The sequence below is a fragment of the Trachurus japonicus genome, chromosome 13, assembly GCF_045865225.1.
Source record: "Trachurus japonicus isolate A0001 chromosome 13, Traja_1.0".
NCBI lineage: Eukaryota > Metazoa > Chordata > Actinopteri > Carangiformes > Carangidae > Trachurus > Trachurus japonicus.
Window position 1 is genome coordinate 8,726,688 of NC_140919.1, and position 16,945 is coordinate 8,743,632.

At 42.0% G+C, this 16,945-nt stretch overlaps 4 protein-coding genes across 8 annotated transcripts in view; all 4 read left to right on the forward strand.

The window, feature by feature from the left end:
• LOC146975383 (protein NLRC3-like) overlaps positions 1-2,309 on the forward strand; it is an 85,613-nt gene extending 83,304 nt beyond the window's left edge. For all 4 annotated transcript variants that reach the window (XM_085794768.1, XM_085794765.1, XM_085794767.1 and 1 more), the window contains 2 exons: positions 1,179-1,225; positions 1,378-2,309. In XM_085794768.1, the coding sequence (XP_085650894.1) occupies positions 1,179-1,225; positions 1,378-1,952 (622 nt within the window). In that variant the 3' untranslated portion in view covers positions 1,953-2,309. The remainder of the gene's footprint in view (positions 1-1,178; positions 1,226-1,377) is intronic.
• Positions 2,310-3,767: 1,458 nt separating this feature from the next.
• Positions 3,768-8,094, forward strand: LOC146975385 (dehydrogenase/reductase SDR family member 13-like). The gene is made up of 5 exons (XM_085794784.1): positions 3,768-3,937; positions 4,742-4,860; positions 5,043-5,166; positions 6,268-6,594; positions 7,734-8,094. The coding sequence occupies exons 1-5, from the start codon at positions 3,811-3,813 to the stop codon at positions 7,991-7,993; spliced, it is 957 nt and encodes a 318-aa protein (XP_085650910.1). The 5' UTR covers positions 3,768-3,810; the 3' UTR covers positions 7,994-8,094.
• Positions 8,095-10,832: 2,738 nt separating this feature from the next.
• LOC146975386 (uncharacterized) overlaps positions 10,833-16,945 on the forward strand; it is an 81,085-nt gene continuing 74,972 nt past the window's right edge. Inside the window, exon 1 of one of the 2 annotated variants that reach the window (XM_085794779.1) lies at positions 10,833-10,883. The gene's annotated coding sequence lies outside the window, so the exon portion shown is untranslated. The remainder of the gene's footprint in view (positions 10,884-16,945) is intronic. The other variant, XM_085794776.1, reaches the window with a different exon arrangement.
• LOC146975387 (uncharacterized) overlaps positions 10,907-16,945 on the forward strand; it is a 66,357-nt gene continuing 60,318 nt past the window's right edge. The window contains exons 1-3 of the mRNA XM_085794764.1: positions 10,907-11,303; positions 12,567-12,695; positions 12,783-12,920. Coding sequence (XP_085650890.1) covers positions 12,610-12,695; positions 12,783-12,920 — 224 coding nt within the window. The 5' untranslated portion in view covers positions 10,907-11,303; positions 12,567-12,609. The remainder of the gene's footprint in view (positions 11,304-12,566; positions 12,696-12,782; positions 12,921-16,945) is intronic.

Consider the following 16,945-nt stretch of genomic DNA (forward strand, 5'->3'; position numbering starts at 1 on the left):
CAGAGACTAGACTATCACATCTGTACACATGTCTTAAAACATGAAAAAAGAACGAAAAAAACCGGAAACAAACACATACACACACCCTAACCACCGCTCGGAGTAACGCACATTTGCTTATGGAAATTAAAGCCTTGTCGGAATGGCAGGACGAAACTGTCGGAATGGCAGGACGTTTGCATGTCGGAATGATGGTATGTCTGAATGGCAGCATGTAACAGGGCAGGCTATAATCTTCAATTTGGAGTGACAAATAAAACCTTGAAGCAAGAAGATTTTGCCTTTTGTTTGACATTGATGTACAGTAATTCAATAACAGTTGTAAATAAGGTTTATTTTTAAATATTTTACAGTTCAAAAGTAAGCTCACTACTGTCTGTCCCATAGAAGAACATGACAGCAGCAGCCTGTCAGTCAGCAACAGGAGGACTCTCCTTTCTATTAGAATTTGAAAAATATAAATAATCGTTTTTTTTCACCACCCCTAATATCGGATCAATATCGGTATCGGGCCGATTTTGAAGGCTGCAATATCGGTATCGTATCGGAAGTGAAAAAGTGGTATCGGGACATCCCTATAAGTGACATCACATGGAGAAACACATGATGAAGTGTTTCCTCCTCGTCTCCTCCTGCTCTGTATTGTTACCTTTTTAACCCTCTCTCTGTCCGAACCGTAGTTGGGAGCTGGTTATTATGTTTGGCTCGTTGCTGGTAACTGGCGTCTTTGAGTCCGGGCCAAAGTGTAGGAAGGAAGGAGGACGAAGTTGAACCGTTCGTGCAGAACCGCACATTTAATTCCTCAGTTTATCAAGAGCAGAACACAATACTGGGCCTGGTCAAACTCTGGACACTGCTGCAGACTAAACACTGGAGCATTAACAGCACCTAGCTCTCTGTTTGTGCCTCTATCACTGTAGATGTCTTTTCCTTTTCCTGTTTACCTTCCTGCACCACTACGTCACACACACGCGCCGGCCACGGTCTTAAAGGGACAGTGACAGTATCATCACTAGATAAAGACTCCAGCTCCTTCTTCTCTGTGCTCAGTGTTCATCCATACATACCAGCCTCCATGTGAACACAGTGATAAAACAGTGTGTGTGTGAGAGCCATGTAATGTCCATGTGTGCATGCTGACAGAGAAGGTGCTGCTCTGACCCCCCTCCTCCTTTCAGGGTGGAGCCTGCTGGAGTCCCATGGTTGACACCAGGTCTGAGGAAGTGTAAGTCTGTTTTTACTTTGATTCATGGAAACAAAGCAGCACATTCAACCATCTTCACACTGTCACATCACTGACCTCATGAGTCTTCATCAAACTGTCAATAACTGATCACATGATCAATAACTGCAGCTGTGTCTTGTTCTCTCCATCAGATTCCTGTCCACTCACAATCGACACAAACACAGTGAACACAAAGATCAAACTGTCTGACAACAACAGGAAGGCGACATGGGTGAAGGAGCATCAGTCATATCCTGATCATCCAGACAGATTTGACTACTGGGAACAGCTGCTGTGTTCAACTGGTCTGACTGGTCGCTGCTACTGGGAGGTCGAGTGGAGAGGAGACGTTTATATATCAGTGAGTTACAGAGGAATCAGCAGGAAAGGAGACAGTAAATACTGTTGGTTTGGAGGGAACGATCAGTCCTGGAGTCTGGAGTGCTCTGGTGGTGGTTACTGGGTCAGCCACAATAACAGAGAGACACCTATCACCTCTTCCTCCTCCTCCTCCTCCTCCTCCTCCTCCTCCTCCTCCTCCTCCTCCTCTGTCTCTAACAGAGTAGCAGTGTATGTGGACTGTCCTGCTGGCTCTCTGTCCTTCTACAGAGTCTCCTCTGACTCACTGATCCACATCTACACCTTCAACACCACCTTCACTCAACCTCTGTATCCTGGATTTAGATTCTTCTGGTCCAGTTTTCGTTCCTCAGTGAGTCTGTGTTGAGTGAATCAGAGTCTCCTCCTGTCACAGAAACCTTCTCACTGTTGAACAGACAGTTCAGTCTCTACATGTCTGTCTCTGTCTCTCACTCACGTTTTCACATTCATGGATTAAATCAGTTGATTTTTTAAAACTCTTCTCAGTGATTCTTATAAACTTCTTCCTTTAGACACATTTTACTCTTTTGTGGGCTACTAAAAATCATTTGAGGAAAAAGAAAAATACTATGTTTCTTCAGTTGCTGAAATATTGGACAGTATGGTGGACATGGATAAGAATAAATGTACGGTTTATGTATACAACACTGGTAACATACACACAACTAAAAAAAATAATTTAAATACTGGACGAGGTCGTGTTATCAAGAAGATTTATGTGTCGGTCCTGATGAATGTCGATAAACTAAAACGTTGACCCAACAAACAGCTTTGATGTGAGTGGGAAACAAGTTGGGATTTTGCAGTGAGGTAGTGGAGTGAACAGAAAAATACTGACTGACTTTTTAAAAATGTTTTTACTGAAGCAATTAATCAATTTTATATGTCATGTGCATTTTTATATAGAGCAGCACAAAAACCACACTGATCCTATCAGATAATAATAATTTATGTAACTGAGTTTATTGTTAAACTGAATTTATCTGTCCTGTAGCCTAAATAATTGGATGTGAAATAATAAATAAAAAATGTTTATGAACCATGTCTGTTTATTTGTCTACCTTATGGGTGGTCAGGTGATTTTTTTTTACCCCTTGATCACTCACTCTCTCCTTTTGTTTCCAGCAGTGTCACATTGCAAGTCCTTTTTTATGTTGTTGCACTGATCCAGTTATATTTTTCTTTAAATGGGAACATCACATGAACCTGGACAGAGTATGGACAGTTTGTTATCAGAGTGCATCAAAAACAGTCTCCTTCACTCATGCAGATGAATGAATACAGGACGGCAGGACACTATAATGTTATTTTAAAAAGAATCAGTAAAGGAATTAATTAGGTCAGGTTTATTTGTTTAGCACACATTAAGTATATTCAATGGTGCAAGGAGGGAACAAAGCTGATTGGCAAGTTCCACCCCTGTCACTAATTACAAAACAAATTTGTATGGCTAACAAATAAATATAGAGAAATAGAAAAAAGGAGATAAAGTGCATAATCAACGTTATATGAGCAAAATTAGCAAAAATGAGGAGATAGAGAACAAAGTGATTTAACAAACAGAGACAATGGAAATAAGGTACAAAAAAAATCATGAATTGAAAAACAAAACAAATGTTATGTCCATATCTATTTCTATTTCTTTTTCCTTTTTGAGTCATTTATCAAATTTGGACAATAATGGCACTCCATAAATGTCCATCAATGTGCAACCTTTAATTTGAAGGCGAACAGTCCCCATTTCCGACTCCCAACTTCCTGGTTTGTTTTGGATAATGAAACAAATTGACGTTTAATCTCACTGAGTTTTATTGTAATACTCATTCAGCGGAAAGTGAAGCCGTAGAGCGCGTGTTTATTTTCTCTGATAGTGTAATACATTACTTTGAGTCCGTTACTCTCTCTCTAAACCGTAGAGAATGACGTCTCTTCATTAACCCCTGAAATACCACCGGAAGTTACTTAAGATGTCGGAGTTGGTTTCTCCTTTTCTCCTTTAAAGCGAAGTCTTTCAATGAGTGAAAATGACCAATAATCACATTCATTCATGTATAAATTTCGACTTTTTAGCTCTTCAGACAACCTATAGGCTACTTTTTGTACCTCCATGCATCCACGTGAACTTTATTTTGAAAGTCCCAACCGGAAGAGCGCTCGCTGTGCCGTCGGCCGCCTTGACTGAGCAGCAGCGGTGCAGCGCCGTGATGTCGCTGCTGCTGTGTCTCGGAGCAGCAACAGTCTGCTTCTACGTGATAGTTTACTACGGTTTGTTCCGAGGAGCGAGATGTTCGAGTCCCGTGACGCTGGAGGGGAAGACGGCCATTGTTACAGGTAACGAGCCTCACCTGTCGGCTGCTGCTGCACGTGGAGCAAACAGCCGTGACGTCGCTGTTTACTTCAAACACTGATTGTTTTGTGTCAAATCTGATTTAAAAAGGGGGTTTATTGTTAATAAAACAACACAGTTTAGCGGCAAAGTGAAGCTACAGTTGGTTTAATGGCCGCTGGATCAATGTTTCAAAATAAAGGTCAGGTGATAAACTTCAACAGGTCCCAACTAACAGGAAAAAGAGTTTGCATCTTAAAATATCTAATAATATATGAGTCAGATTTTTACCATATCATACATATCATAGCCCTGACAACAAATTAGCAAATCAAAGCTACTATTTAGGAAAATAACCAGCATTTGAGGAAATACAGTGATAGTATATTTTATTTAAAAGAGAGAAAAGTGAGGGAGCTAACCTGTTCAGTTAACACACCTGTACCCGTCCAGGAAGTTTACCTCATAATATGTATGTCACAGTATCTCTGGTTATTTATCACCTATAATGAAACATCAAATAGTCAATAGTCAGTTGATTTTTTAATTGTGAGTGTTGCTACATCATATTATTTTCCCCCTAAATTCTATTTTTGTGACTTGAGCTGCACCATGATGTGGATCGGTGGCTCATCCAACTGTCCTTGTCTCATATTTTACATTTTAATCCCTTTGTGAATGTGTTTCCAAGTAAATAAATATTAAATACAAATGGTCTTGATTGACAGTTAGGCTTCACTGAGTTCAATACGGTGCCATCTTTGTTGAGTTTGACGTGTCTGAAATGTTTTTTTCCCCCCTGTGCACAGGAAGCAACACTGGCATCGGCAAAACCACGGCTCTGGATCTGGCGAAGAGAGGAGCGCGGGTGATCCTGGCCTGTCGAGACAAGGAGAGAGCTGAGGCCGCTGCTTTCGACATCCGCAGAGTGAGTAGTACTGTACGCCACGAGGAAGACGCTGCGTCGTCGGCTGCTCATTGAGATCGCTGAGTCCAGATCAACTACTCTGAAAACCGTGACCACAGAGCAGAGTGCAGATACACACCTGTTTGATATCAGCCTCACTTTTCTTCTTCTAACCAGAGTCCTTGTTGTTGTTTATGTTTCAGGAGAGCGGGAACAACCAGGTGATGTTCATGCAGCTGGATCTGGCGAGTCTCAAGTCCGTTCGCAGGTTTGCTGAAACCTTCTTGAAGACCGAGCCCAGACTGGATCTACTCGTCAACAACGCAGGTGAAGATTATGTAGAAATATGATGAAATAGCCCTTTACTTTGTATGGTCCATCCAAGTTTTGTCTTAATTTCATGAAACAAAGTCAGAACATTGTGGTAGAATAAGGAGACCTAGTTCATTCTGGACCACAAACATGTGACACGGATCTATTGGACATGGACTAAGCATCAAGTTTGAGGTCAGAATTTCTCCAAATGACGTTCAAATATTCTAAAAAAAACACACAGGCTTGAACCATTTGAATATCAATATTTGCACATTATGTCAGTAACAGGAGGACAAACTAATACAACGAGATGTAACTACTGGTATAGGTATTTCTATTTAAGTTTTAACACGTATTTGAAAACATACCTACACCTTGCAAAATTAGCAAATGAACTAATATCCTATACCGTAAAACTTTGAAGACTGTAGAACGCAACGCAATTGAGGCTCTGCATTTTTGCCGTGACCAAAATCCGAAGTATTTCCAGTATTTCATGTTGCTGGGAGTCCAAACTGCTCTCTCTGCTCTGAACTTTCTGACATTTAGTTTTTCTCTCTGCCATCTGCTTCTGCCGTTGTTTCTGTCGCGTCTCACTTTCAGCAGTGAGTGACGCTGTGCAAGTGCAACTCCTGTGACCCCCCACATGCAAAGCAGCCGCTGATGTGTTTTTTTCCACAGTCGAATATTAATTTTTACAATCTAATGTTGTAGTTTTTTTTAAATATTCAAATATATATTCAAATTTAGCATAATCGTTGACAGCCCTAGTGACAGAACCATCACTAACACCTGAGTCTTTGGATACAACACAAATCAAAACTACAGAAACATCGTCATCGAGCGCGGCTGTAGTGGTAAACTATGAATCTGAGCAGGAATTAAGCTCCTGCAATAGAAGTGTTTATATGTATGGAGAAATCCAGAGAGGAAGAAGAGGAGTTGAATGTGCACCTGGTTGCAGAAAGAAAAAGATGCGATGCCAGTTTTTGCAGAAAGAGCCTGAGGTAAGTTGTTTTGAATCTACATAACTGTATGTTGTTTGAGGCTTCACAGTGTGACGTCATTCCTCACACAGTGTACACAGTCTGTAATACACTCTCTGTATTTCAGGTGTGATGGGTCCGGGGCGGACGGCGGACGGCTTCGGCGCGGCGTTGGGGGTGAACCACCTGGGTCACTTCCTGCTCACCAACCTCCTCCTGCAGCGGCTGCAGCGGTGCGGGCCCAGCCGCGTCGTCACCGTGGCCGCGCTGCTGCACCGCTTCGGTAACGTCCACTTCCCTCTGCTGGCGTCCGAGAAAGATTTGGTGTCGGGTCGGTCCGGCTGGCACGACCTCCAGGCCTACTGCAGCAGCAAGCTGTGTAATGTGCTCTTCACCAGGGAGCTGGCCAACCGGCTGCAGGGCAGCAGAGTCACCTGCTACAGTCTGCACCCAGGTCAGTGGACTACACACGGTTTAAAACTAGAGCTTTTAAAGCTCCATATAAGGGTAGATGTTTCTGTTAAAGCTCCATACAGTATAAAGGTAGATGTTTCTGTTAAAGCTCCATACAGTATAAAGGTAGATGTTTGTGTTAAAGCTCCATACAGTATAAAGGTAGATGTTTGTGTTAAAGCTCCATACAGTATAAAGGTAGATGTTTGTGTTAAAGCTCCATACAGTATAAAGGTAGATGTTTGTATTAAAGCTCCTTCAAAATAAAGGTAGATGTTTGTGTTAAAGCTCCATACAGTATAAAGGTAGATGTTTGTGTTAAAGCTCCATACAGTATAAAGGTAGATGTTTGTGTTAAAGGGATAGTAGCATTTTTTTAAAAGTGCGGTTGTATGATCTACAAATAGCCCCTAAGTACTTTAATTGCAGTAGAAGACTCTCTGCACTCCTCCCGTTAGCAACGCCAGCCCATAATAGCCCTGCCCAGAGATTTACAACATACAGTGTTGTGAACAGACCCACAGAAACGGCCTATTTTCGCGGCCTAAAAGAGGTTTTACCTGGAAAAAAAATACACAGTTCCATTGTTCGCTATAATATAATTTTTTCCAGCCCCTCAAAGTGCAGGAAAAACACAGTTTTTATTTGGACCTAACCAACTGCTGATCGGTGAGCGCTAACCCTGGGCAGAGGGATACGTGAGTTGGTTAGGTCCATTACATTACAGTTATGAGTGCCACTGCCACCTCTTTGTGAACAGCAGCATTTTGTGGGACCATTCAAACCCATGTTAATACTAGTCTGGATACTAATGTTCTTCTACAAGATTCACTCCTCGTGACAGTAAAATAGGTCATTCTAAGCCAATTTACTGCAGTAATTATTCTCTAAATTATTAGAAAACGGGGTTAACACCCAGTCATGCATGGAAAAAAAAAAAGTACCGTCAAATACCGTGAAACCGATATAATTATGAAAAATACCGTGATATAAATTTTTGGTCATACCGCCCAGCTCTACAGAACATCAAATTAAATTCCAGGAGCAGAGGAACATTTCCAGCCTTTAACAGCAGAGTGACTGAGTGACTGTAGTGTGACTGAGCAGCTCATTAAAGCTCCTCATCTCTGCTCTTCCCAGGACTCGTCTCCACAGCCCTGTGTGGCAGTCTGAGCCGGTGGCTGCAGCTCCTCCTGATGCCCGTGGCCAAGCTCTTCTTCATGGACCCGGAGGCGGGGTCTCAGACCAGCCTGCACTGCGCTCTGCAGGAGGGCATCGAGCCGCTGAGCGGACGCTACTTCTCTAACTGCGCTCTGCAGCAGGTGGCAGCGAAGGGACGAGACGACGCCCTGGCTAAGAAGCTGTGGGAGGTGAGCGAGAGGTTGACCGGGTTATCGTGACGGACTCTAGAGTCCTGATCCAGGAGCTGCAGAGAGAGACCGGGTCCACACGACACGGCTCTGCTGGGTTTCTGTATTCATGTTGGTCTGTGGCCACTTTAACACTTGTGCCTACTGTTCCTCAAAGAGACGCCATGATTGTGGTCAAATCAAGTTTTCTTACTGCACTGTATGGAGCAGCGTTCTTCAGACTTGATGACTGACTGGTTTAAAAAACAGATGAATGGTTCATGTAACAGTCTGCAGCTGGTCCAGATGTTCACCCAGGTCAGGATGAAGCCACCAGCCTGAGCTCAGACATGTCGGCTCAGTCGTTAAAGCCCTGTGTGTTTGAAACAAAATTATGTTTCAAAGTTGAAATCCACTCAAGATCTCAGCAAAGATTTTTCTCAAAATGCAGATTGAACGATGACGACTTCATTTTGAGCTGACCCCTCTTTAGTCTCAAGTTTTATGTTTTAGAAATTATGACATTTCTCTGTGTGTGTTGCTGCGATGATGACGAAACGTCTGCTCTGACTCTGGGACACAGGTAACAAAACCTGTTGAGTCGACATGGGGGAACATGTTCTATAAATCTGTATTAATTAAACATGTATTAATACATTGATGATAAAGTATCTTAAAAAAACAAATTGCACATGACTGCTCTTGATGCTCTGCTGTTGAACAACGGTGCTAATAAAGTTCTGTCATTGTTCGTTGCTGAACCAGTACAAAGTCACAACAGTGAACTTCATGTTTCATGTCTACAGAAAGTTTTATACAAAAGGAAGAAGAGGATAAATTATGATGTTATATAAAACCATATACAACATGCCAAGGTGCTGGTCGCTGCTAAAACTGTTTAATAACAAGAAAACGTGTTTGAGGGAGGGGTGGATGTGCACACATAGTTAAAATAAGAACCCACTTATCATTCTGGTATGTTTATTTTGGATATCAGAATGTTTGAAGGTTAATTAAGATTTTATTCAACTAAGTTTTGTTCTTAAATCTTTGACATGTTAAAACCCTGTGCAGAGATGAGGGTGTGGGTGTTGTTCATTAAATATTAAAGTATATTTTTGGTGCTTTTTGGCCTTTAATGTACAGGACAGTTGAGAGAGAGAGACAGGAATTGGGAGGCAGAGAGAGGGGGAATGACACGCAGGATAGGGCCGCTCGGCGCGGGATTCGAACCGGGGTCGCCTGCAGTGAGGACTATAGCCTCAACACATGGGGCAGCTGCTCTACCAACTGAGCTGGATTTTTTACACTAATTCTACTTTAACAATTTACAATGACAATAACTGAATAAATATGAAAGAGTATAATACTTACCTCTAATCCTGACTGTAGCATATAACAGAGATGGGGACTCGAGTCACTGTGACTTGGACTCGAGTCGCTATTTTGATGACTTGTGACTTGACAAAAAATAAAAGACTCGCAACTTGACTCGGACTTGGAAGTTAAAGACTCGGGACTTGAGACACGATGACTTGAATGACTTGAATGACCAGCCGCCACCGCTGAATTTCTCACCGGCACGGCACCAGCTCAGTCGGTGTTTTTTTTTTCACCGCCAGACTTTTCATGCATTTATTTTGAAAGGACGGCTGGAGAGAGAGTGAGAGGGGGGTTTGATACGGAGCAAAGGGGCCGTCAGGGTCGCTGCAGCAAACAATAGGCTATAGCCTAATTAGACCCAACCATCTACTGTGTTATAGTAACATTAAAAAGGACAACATGGATGATGTGGTTCACAGCTTTAGTAAATGTTTTGTAAGTGTTGGAGGAAAAACTCCCTGATCTATTTCCATGTGAGGACTGCAATGATCACTGATAGGAAGCCCAGCCCCAAGTTCCTGAAGAAAATGAAATAGTGGATATTGTTCACTAAAGATTGTAAACTCAATGTTAGTAGAAGTAAGGCAGTGAAATGTCTCTGAAGAATGGGACTCCAGGTCATTTTCTTTCTTTCTTTCAGGTCAAGTCAGGTGAATTAGGACCTGATGTGTGTCACCTGAGAGACGCCACTGGGAGAAAGCTACTCTCGCCACACAGAACCTTTTTCCCCTACCCTTTCCCCTGATTTTAGAGTTGTTAAAGTATAGAAAATAAAGTAGCCTATCTATTTTTTTTACCTGCAACTTCAACTCCTCCTATATCCGCACCTTACACGCTCTGCTGTGGCCAACACTGATGCTTTCTGTGATAAAGGTGGATTCATTCTTCCTTACCTCTCTGAGGTTCTTCTATGAGAGCTCAGGTCTGACTCTGTGCTTTATGTCTTCACTTCATCTCTTGCTGTGTGTATGTGGAGTTTCCATTGCTCACACATTCTCCTTCATCTTGACCTTTTGAGTTCACACATCATCTCCATGGTGACCAGAGCACATTCAGGAGGTCGTCATCTCTCTGAAACCTTGGAGATCAGTCAGACTTGGTTATTTCACTTCAGTGGTTTCCTCCTGATGGATCTACTTGTATTAAACCCCCTGCTGGACAATAAGTGCCATCACAGCACTATTATAGCTGTTAGACTACCAACAACTGTTTACAATAATAATTATTATCACCTGCTTCATTCAAAATTATCCACTGAGTGTTTGATGTCAGTGACAGATAATTGTCATAGTCTATGGTTCAGTTCACCTGGGAACATGTTGATTGTTGTTACTGTAACTTACCATCATTATGTTACTTTGACCAAATGCCTGTAAGTGATTGACGTTGTTTGTTCGTTTGGGATTTTATTTCATGGAGCAAAGTCCAGCGGAGCAGGTTAATTATTCCAGGTAAGATAACAGTGTCACGTCACGTCCAACAGGTGAGCCACAGTTCAAAGTGTTAAAGTTGAACGTTGTCCCAGCAGTTGTGTCGCAGTTGATTTCGTCGTGTGAAGGTAAGGTGAACAATCTGAATGTTTTCCTCTTTAACACCTGTCGTTACCTGAGTTCTCGGCCCTTCAACTTGTTGTTGTGTTGTTGTTGTGTTATTATAATGTTACTGTAGCTGAGTCAGAGCTGCAGCTGTAAAGTCTGGACCGACAGAACCGTGTCCGCCATGTTGTGTGGATGTTGTGGGTAGTAGCACTGGAATAAGAGCAGAAGCAGAGTTAGTGGATGGTCAGTAGTTGAACACAGAGTGGTTCTTTGTGTGCAGCTCCACTTCCTGATGACTGGAGGCAGCTTTACCGCCTGAATCAGCCTGTGGAGGAGGCGGAGATGAGCCGCTGCTCTCCCGCTGTCTGAGCCACTAAATGCGGCCTGAGCTCGTCCGGACAGCCGCTGGAGAACAGCTGGGACTCTGTCTGTGGTGAGTGGTCTGTCATTAGATTTACACTACAGGACTGATGTGGACTCAGTGTCTGTCATTAGATTTACACTACAGGACTGATGTGGACTCAGTGTCTGTCATTAGATTTACACTACAGGACTGATGTGGACTCAGTGTGGTGGGCTGAGGGGCTCACAGGGTTTTTAAGGCTCTAGATGATGTTCAGAAAGACAGTGATCACCGCATCAAATGAGTCACAAGCTCCTGCTTCAACAGCTACTACAGTCTATTGATGAACATTAGTCTGATCAATACTCAACTGAACTGTAGTGATGATTGATTTTCCAGTGTTGATCAATGTTCAGCATCAGGTTCTTCACAGTAACTGAGTACATTTAGTGCAGTTCAGTTGTGAGGTACTTGTTGTGCTACTTCCTGCTTGTACTGCAGCTCATGTACCTGACAGGTGAAGCTACTGGTCACTTTCCAGCTGCAGGTTGTAGATTAAAAACACCTGATGAGCTCATAACACATGTTTAAAGATGGTTATCGGACACAAATATCATCAATATTATTGTGAAGAATAATTTAGAGCTGCAACAGTTGTTCAATCAACATTTTTCAAGCAGATATGTTCAGTTTTCAGCCTCAAAACGGAAGATTTCCTTGTATTATTGTTTTCTCTGTTTAATTTGACTGTAAACTGAATATTTTTGTCTCTTTGAGACATTTGAAGACGTGGCCTCAGACTGAGAGGAACTTGAACGCATCATTTGTCTGTATTTTGTGACATTTGATGGAGCAGACGATGAATGGATGGACAGAGACAATAAGTGTCAGTGGCAGCTGGAGAGTGTTTTTCTCTCTTTGAATTTCCAGTGTGAGTGAAATGAGTGAATGTTGTGATAGTGGAGCTGTGAGGTGAAATAAGTCTTGGCCCAGTTGTTGTGTGTGTAATAATCAGCTGTAGCTTGTTTGATCCAGTGGTTTTCTACAGGGACGCTGTCCACACAGAGACTGTGTCACATCAACTCAGTGGATCTCAGTCCTTGTGTGTGTCAGTGGATGGAAACAGTGGTCCATGGATCATGTTGCTGGGCTGCAGCTTCATGACGCCATCTAGTGGACTGATAGTAGAAGTACAGCAGCTGATGGCAGCTTCCTCTTCCTCACTGCTGTGTGACTGCATTCAACTGACACTGATATGAAGCAGAGGAGAAGAGCCAATCAGTGGAGGAGCAGCTGGAGACATGATGGACATGTGAGCTGCTGTGCAGATGAATGATGTGTGTTTCCTCTGCAGGTGAAGCTACAAAGTGTGTGTGAGCTGATGTGGATGTGAGCTCAGCAGCATGGATCAGTGTGAGGACAGAGAGGAGGGAGCCCCTCCCTCTAAGAAACTGTGTGTGAAACGTAAACACAGGACCAGAGGTCAAAGGTCAGATGAGCATCTCTAACTGTCCATGACTCAGATCACTGCTCCATCATTATTCACACTCAAAGCTCTGTGTGTGTTGTGTTCAAGGCCAAAGCAGCAGCACAAGCCACAGTCTGCTGGACCTGGACCTGGACCTGGACCTGGACCTGGATCCAGCTGTGTGTCCATGAAGAGTGACATCTCCATGGATCGTCCTATTGACTTCAGTCGATCTGTTGATGGAAGGTCAGAATTTAAAACGGTCATAAAGACTTTTCTCTCTAAAAGTCAGTTGTTGTGTTTATTAAAAGATTGAAGATATTTTTCATCAGTTTTTCTCCAACATGCACATTTATCCACCATAAAACCTGAGTTATAACTCAGACACACGTTGTCCAGCTGCAGTAAAGAGTCCCTGCCTGAACATCCACATGTTAATTTTCAGTGATGCTCACAGTGCAGCCCAGTAGCAACAGGAAATAAACAACGAGTCCACGAAGCGATCCTTTGTTTGAAGATTTTTTGAGCAACAGGAAATATGTCAGCACAATCTACTTCACCAGGAAGTAACCACTGGGTTAAAATCATCACTTCATTTTCACTAAATGTTCATGGTCTTGTTTCCACCTGGTAGAAGGAACATGGTGGCCGATCAGTGATTTCTAGTGAGTTCAGAGTGATGTCAGACACAGAGAGCAGAGACAGAGGATCAGATCAGTTACAGGAGCTGAAGCTGAATCTCACCAGCTGCTGTTTACAGGAGCAGACGAACAAATGACTGTAAATATTGAGAGAACGAGCAAAACTTAGGTAAAGATAGAAACGTTAACCCATCTACGGAACAAAACAAACAGATAAATGTTGAGGTGAAAAATCCTTCATCACCATGGTTTACATCTTTATCTACATGAATAAGGAAACAAGATCTGAAGATATGTGTAAGAGCCATATTTATATTGCTTACTAATTTTCCTTATAATATTGAACTGCTCCTCTAATCACGCTGCTGATGACGTCACAGCGACTTAACGCTCAGACCAGGTTAAGCAACCTAAGGAGCAAGACAGTTCTTAGACAGTTCTCTAAGAGTGAATCCTGTAACTTTGTTTTTGCTTTTTTAAGTACATTTATTTTTTGAACAGAGTTACCGCCTCTGAAGATTATTTTTGTGTCAAGCTTATTGCCAAGAAGACTGCTTAATAGTAGTGGTAAAGCGGAGTACTGGTTGGACGAAAGATTGCCGCTAAAATGTGCAATGTGCATTACTTGATTAAATTCCTAAAAAAATTCCCATTTTAACTTTCTTTCTCAACTCATCTTCTCTGGCATTGATTTAACAACACATTCATGAATCTGACGTAGAGTTTGCATGTTCTCCCTGTGCATGTGTGGGTTCTCTCCAGCTTCCTCCCACAGACCAAAGACATGCAGGTTAACTGGTGACTCTAAGGCCCCGTCCAAACGAATCCGTTTTTTTCGAATCTGGATAAATACTTTATCGGATCAGCCTCGCGTCCACACGAATCCGGCGTTTTCAGGGGGTGAAAACGGTATTTTTTGAAAACGGGTCCCAGAGTGGGAAAATTTGAAAACGCCACCCCAGCGTTTTCGTCTGGACGGCCAATACGGATTTTTTCAGAAACGATGATGTCCCCACCAAACATTGGACGTCTGATGGACGTGCAGATCATGTCTATATTGCGTCCGTCGGTCCAAGACCAATTCTGGACGCCTAAACGACGTCCAAACTATAGGTCCACTATTTGGACGTCTAATCATGACCCCACATGGACGTCAATATGCAGTTAAACATTTGGACGTCAGGCTTGGTCACTTTTTTTGGACGTCTAAGACAGGTGCAGGAAATTGACATGATTAATGATTGTAGTAGTTTTAGTAATAGTAGTAGTGGACAAATAACAATATTGTTAATTAATAAATACGAATATATATTCTTTGTGATTAAACATTATAAGAGACGTCCAAACAACGTCTTGTCTACGTCATTTTTATATGTCTAATTTTGGTCCCCTGAAGGTGCAGACTGTTACGCCAGATGACGTCCAAATGTGGGCATTGTAGACATCTCTTCTATGTTCAATTTAAACTCATTTAGGACATTGTTGTTCTTGAGTACATGTGATATTTTGTTATTTTACATCTTTGTTTTTCCTACTGTTTTTTTTTTCAATTTCATTTCATTTTATTTCAATTAATTAATTAATTAATATTTTAATTTATATATTTTGAAATGAAATTTGTGGGAGATTATGGCTTCAGAAAATAATTTCACCCGATCATGGTTCATAAGAGTAGGGAGAAGTAAATATAATTTTGAACAGTCTTTGATAAGAGCCTTTATTATTTAAACTAGTCAAAGGCACTCTGATTGGCTGAGGCAGCATGTGATCATACTCTGATTGGCTGAGGTAGCAGCAAACGCCACTCTGGTTGGCTGAGGAAATACACCAAGCAACTGGCGCGTTTCTTCTCCTGCAGACTGTGGTCAACATAACGCCTTGGTTACAACAACATCGTTTTCCACTAAGTGGAAGGTAAGTTTGCTTGGTTTAGTTGATTTTATGTTTACTGTATGCATTTATAGTGTCAGTTTCTTTCCGGCGCCCATTTTAACCGATTGTGTCGTTCAAGACGCGCTGCGGCGTGCACCTTCACAGCCCCGGTGTCTGGTCTATTTGCTGTAATGAGTAGCTATGAGGACTGTTGTGGTAAACTGGGATGTGAGTGGTAGTCACGGATGCTAGCCGCCACCGCTAGTTAGCATCGGGCTAGCGGAAGTTAGCATCGTGCTAGCGGAAATTAGCATCGGGCTAGCGGATAGCATCCACTGCTTGCACTCACTAGCATCCAGGGCAGCTAACAGTGCTAACAGCCCTCCTACTACTCTGCTGTACGGAGCTCCTCCTGGGCTCTGTCATACACACAAGCTGCCACTAGCTACTCTTCCTGGGTTCTGTTTCACAGTGACGATGGTGTGTTGTGCAGTTTCCACCAGAGTTTTGCATGTATTTAAAAAAAAAAATCTGTAACACCACACGTATTTTTCATCCACTTAACAATTATGCACTACTTTGTGTTGGTCTATCACATAAAATCCCAATAAAATAAATTAAAGCTGTTGTTACATGACAAATGTGTAAAGTAAAAGTTCAAGATGTATGAATACTTTTGCAAAGCACTGTATCATTCACATTTATTTATAAATGTTTTTTTCCCCTATAGGCTCTTCACTAATGCCCTGATGGTGACATCTAATATGAAGGGAGAAGACAAAGGTTTATAGAGCAATACAAGGTAAGCCCATATGTCATGTCCTGACATTTGCTGAGATGGTTTTGTATGAATCCAGTATTGGTAGTGGAGACACAGGCTGCAGGTTGTCTTTGCATATTTCTAATTATTTGTCTTCTTCTTCTTGTGCAGATGGAGGCATACATTTTGATGACACAGCCAGAGAGGACTTCATAAAGACACATGCTGGAGGAGAGGGATGCACAGCAGTCACCCAGGACTGATTATCCATTGTGGAGAATCTTGTCACAGTTTTGTATCACTTTTGTACATGTATTTTCTGTGTTAAGTATGCAGTAGTTGGTTCTGATTTGTAATTCTTCTCAAAACACATTGAGTTTATCACTTTAATTTTTATTGTGTTATATTTGTTGTTGTGCCACAGACCGAAGCAAGGTGGGCTGTGTAACTTTATGTATTTATTAGTATTTTACCAGCAGTATTAATTTCAACAGATACCAATAACTTTATTAGAATGACATGTTTGTGCCAGTGATTAAGAAAATAAAGATGGAAATAAATGAATGGGGATTGAATTGTGATTTATTGGTAAACCTGTGTATAACTGTAGTCCCATATGTTTACAGGAGGTGGAGGATCTGTTTCCTGTTAACTTTCCTGTAGCTTCATCTGGCTCAGCAGCAGGTTTGAACTGGAAATGCATTACACCTTTGCATGCATTTCCAGGTAATCTGCTGCTGAGAAAACCAAATGAAGCTATAGGAAAGTGAACTGGAACAGTCTGACACCTTCTGAAATGGGACTACAGTTATGCACAGAGCCTAGAAGCAGTATAAAAACGATGTCTAAAATTAGTTTAAATTTGATGCAAAAAAGACGTCGAAACGACCACATTTGGACGTCAAATAGCCCTCATGCGGCGGTCCTGTGGACGTTCAGTGGATGTCGGTTTAAATTTTGACGCAGAAAAGACGTCTATAATGACCACATTTGGACAA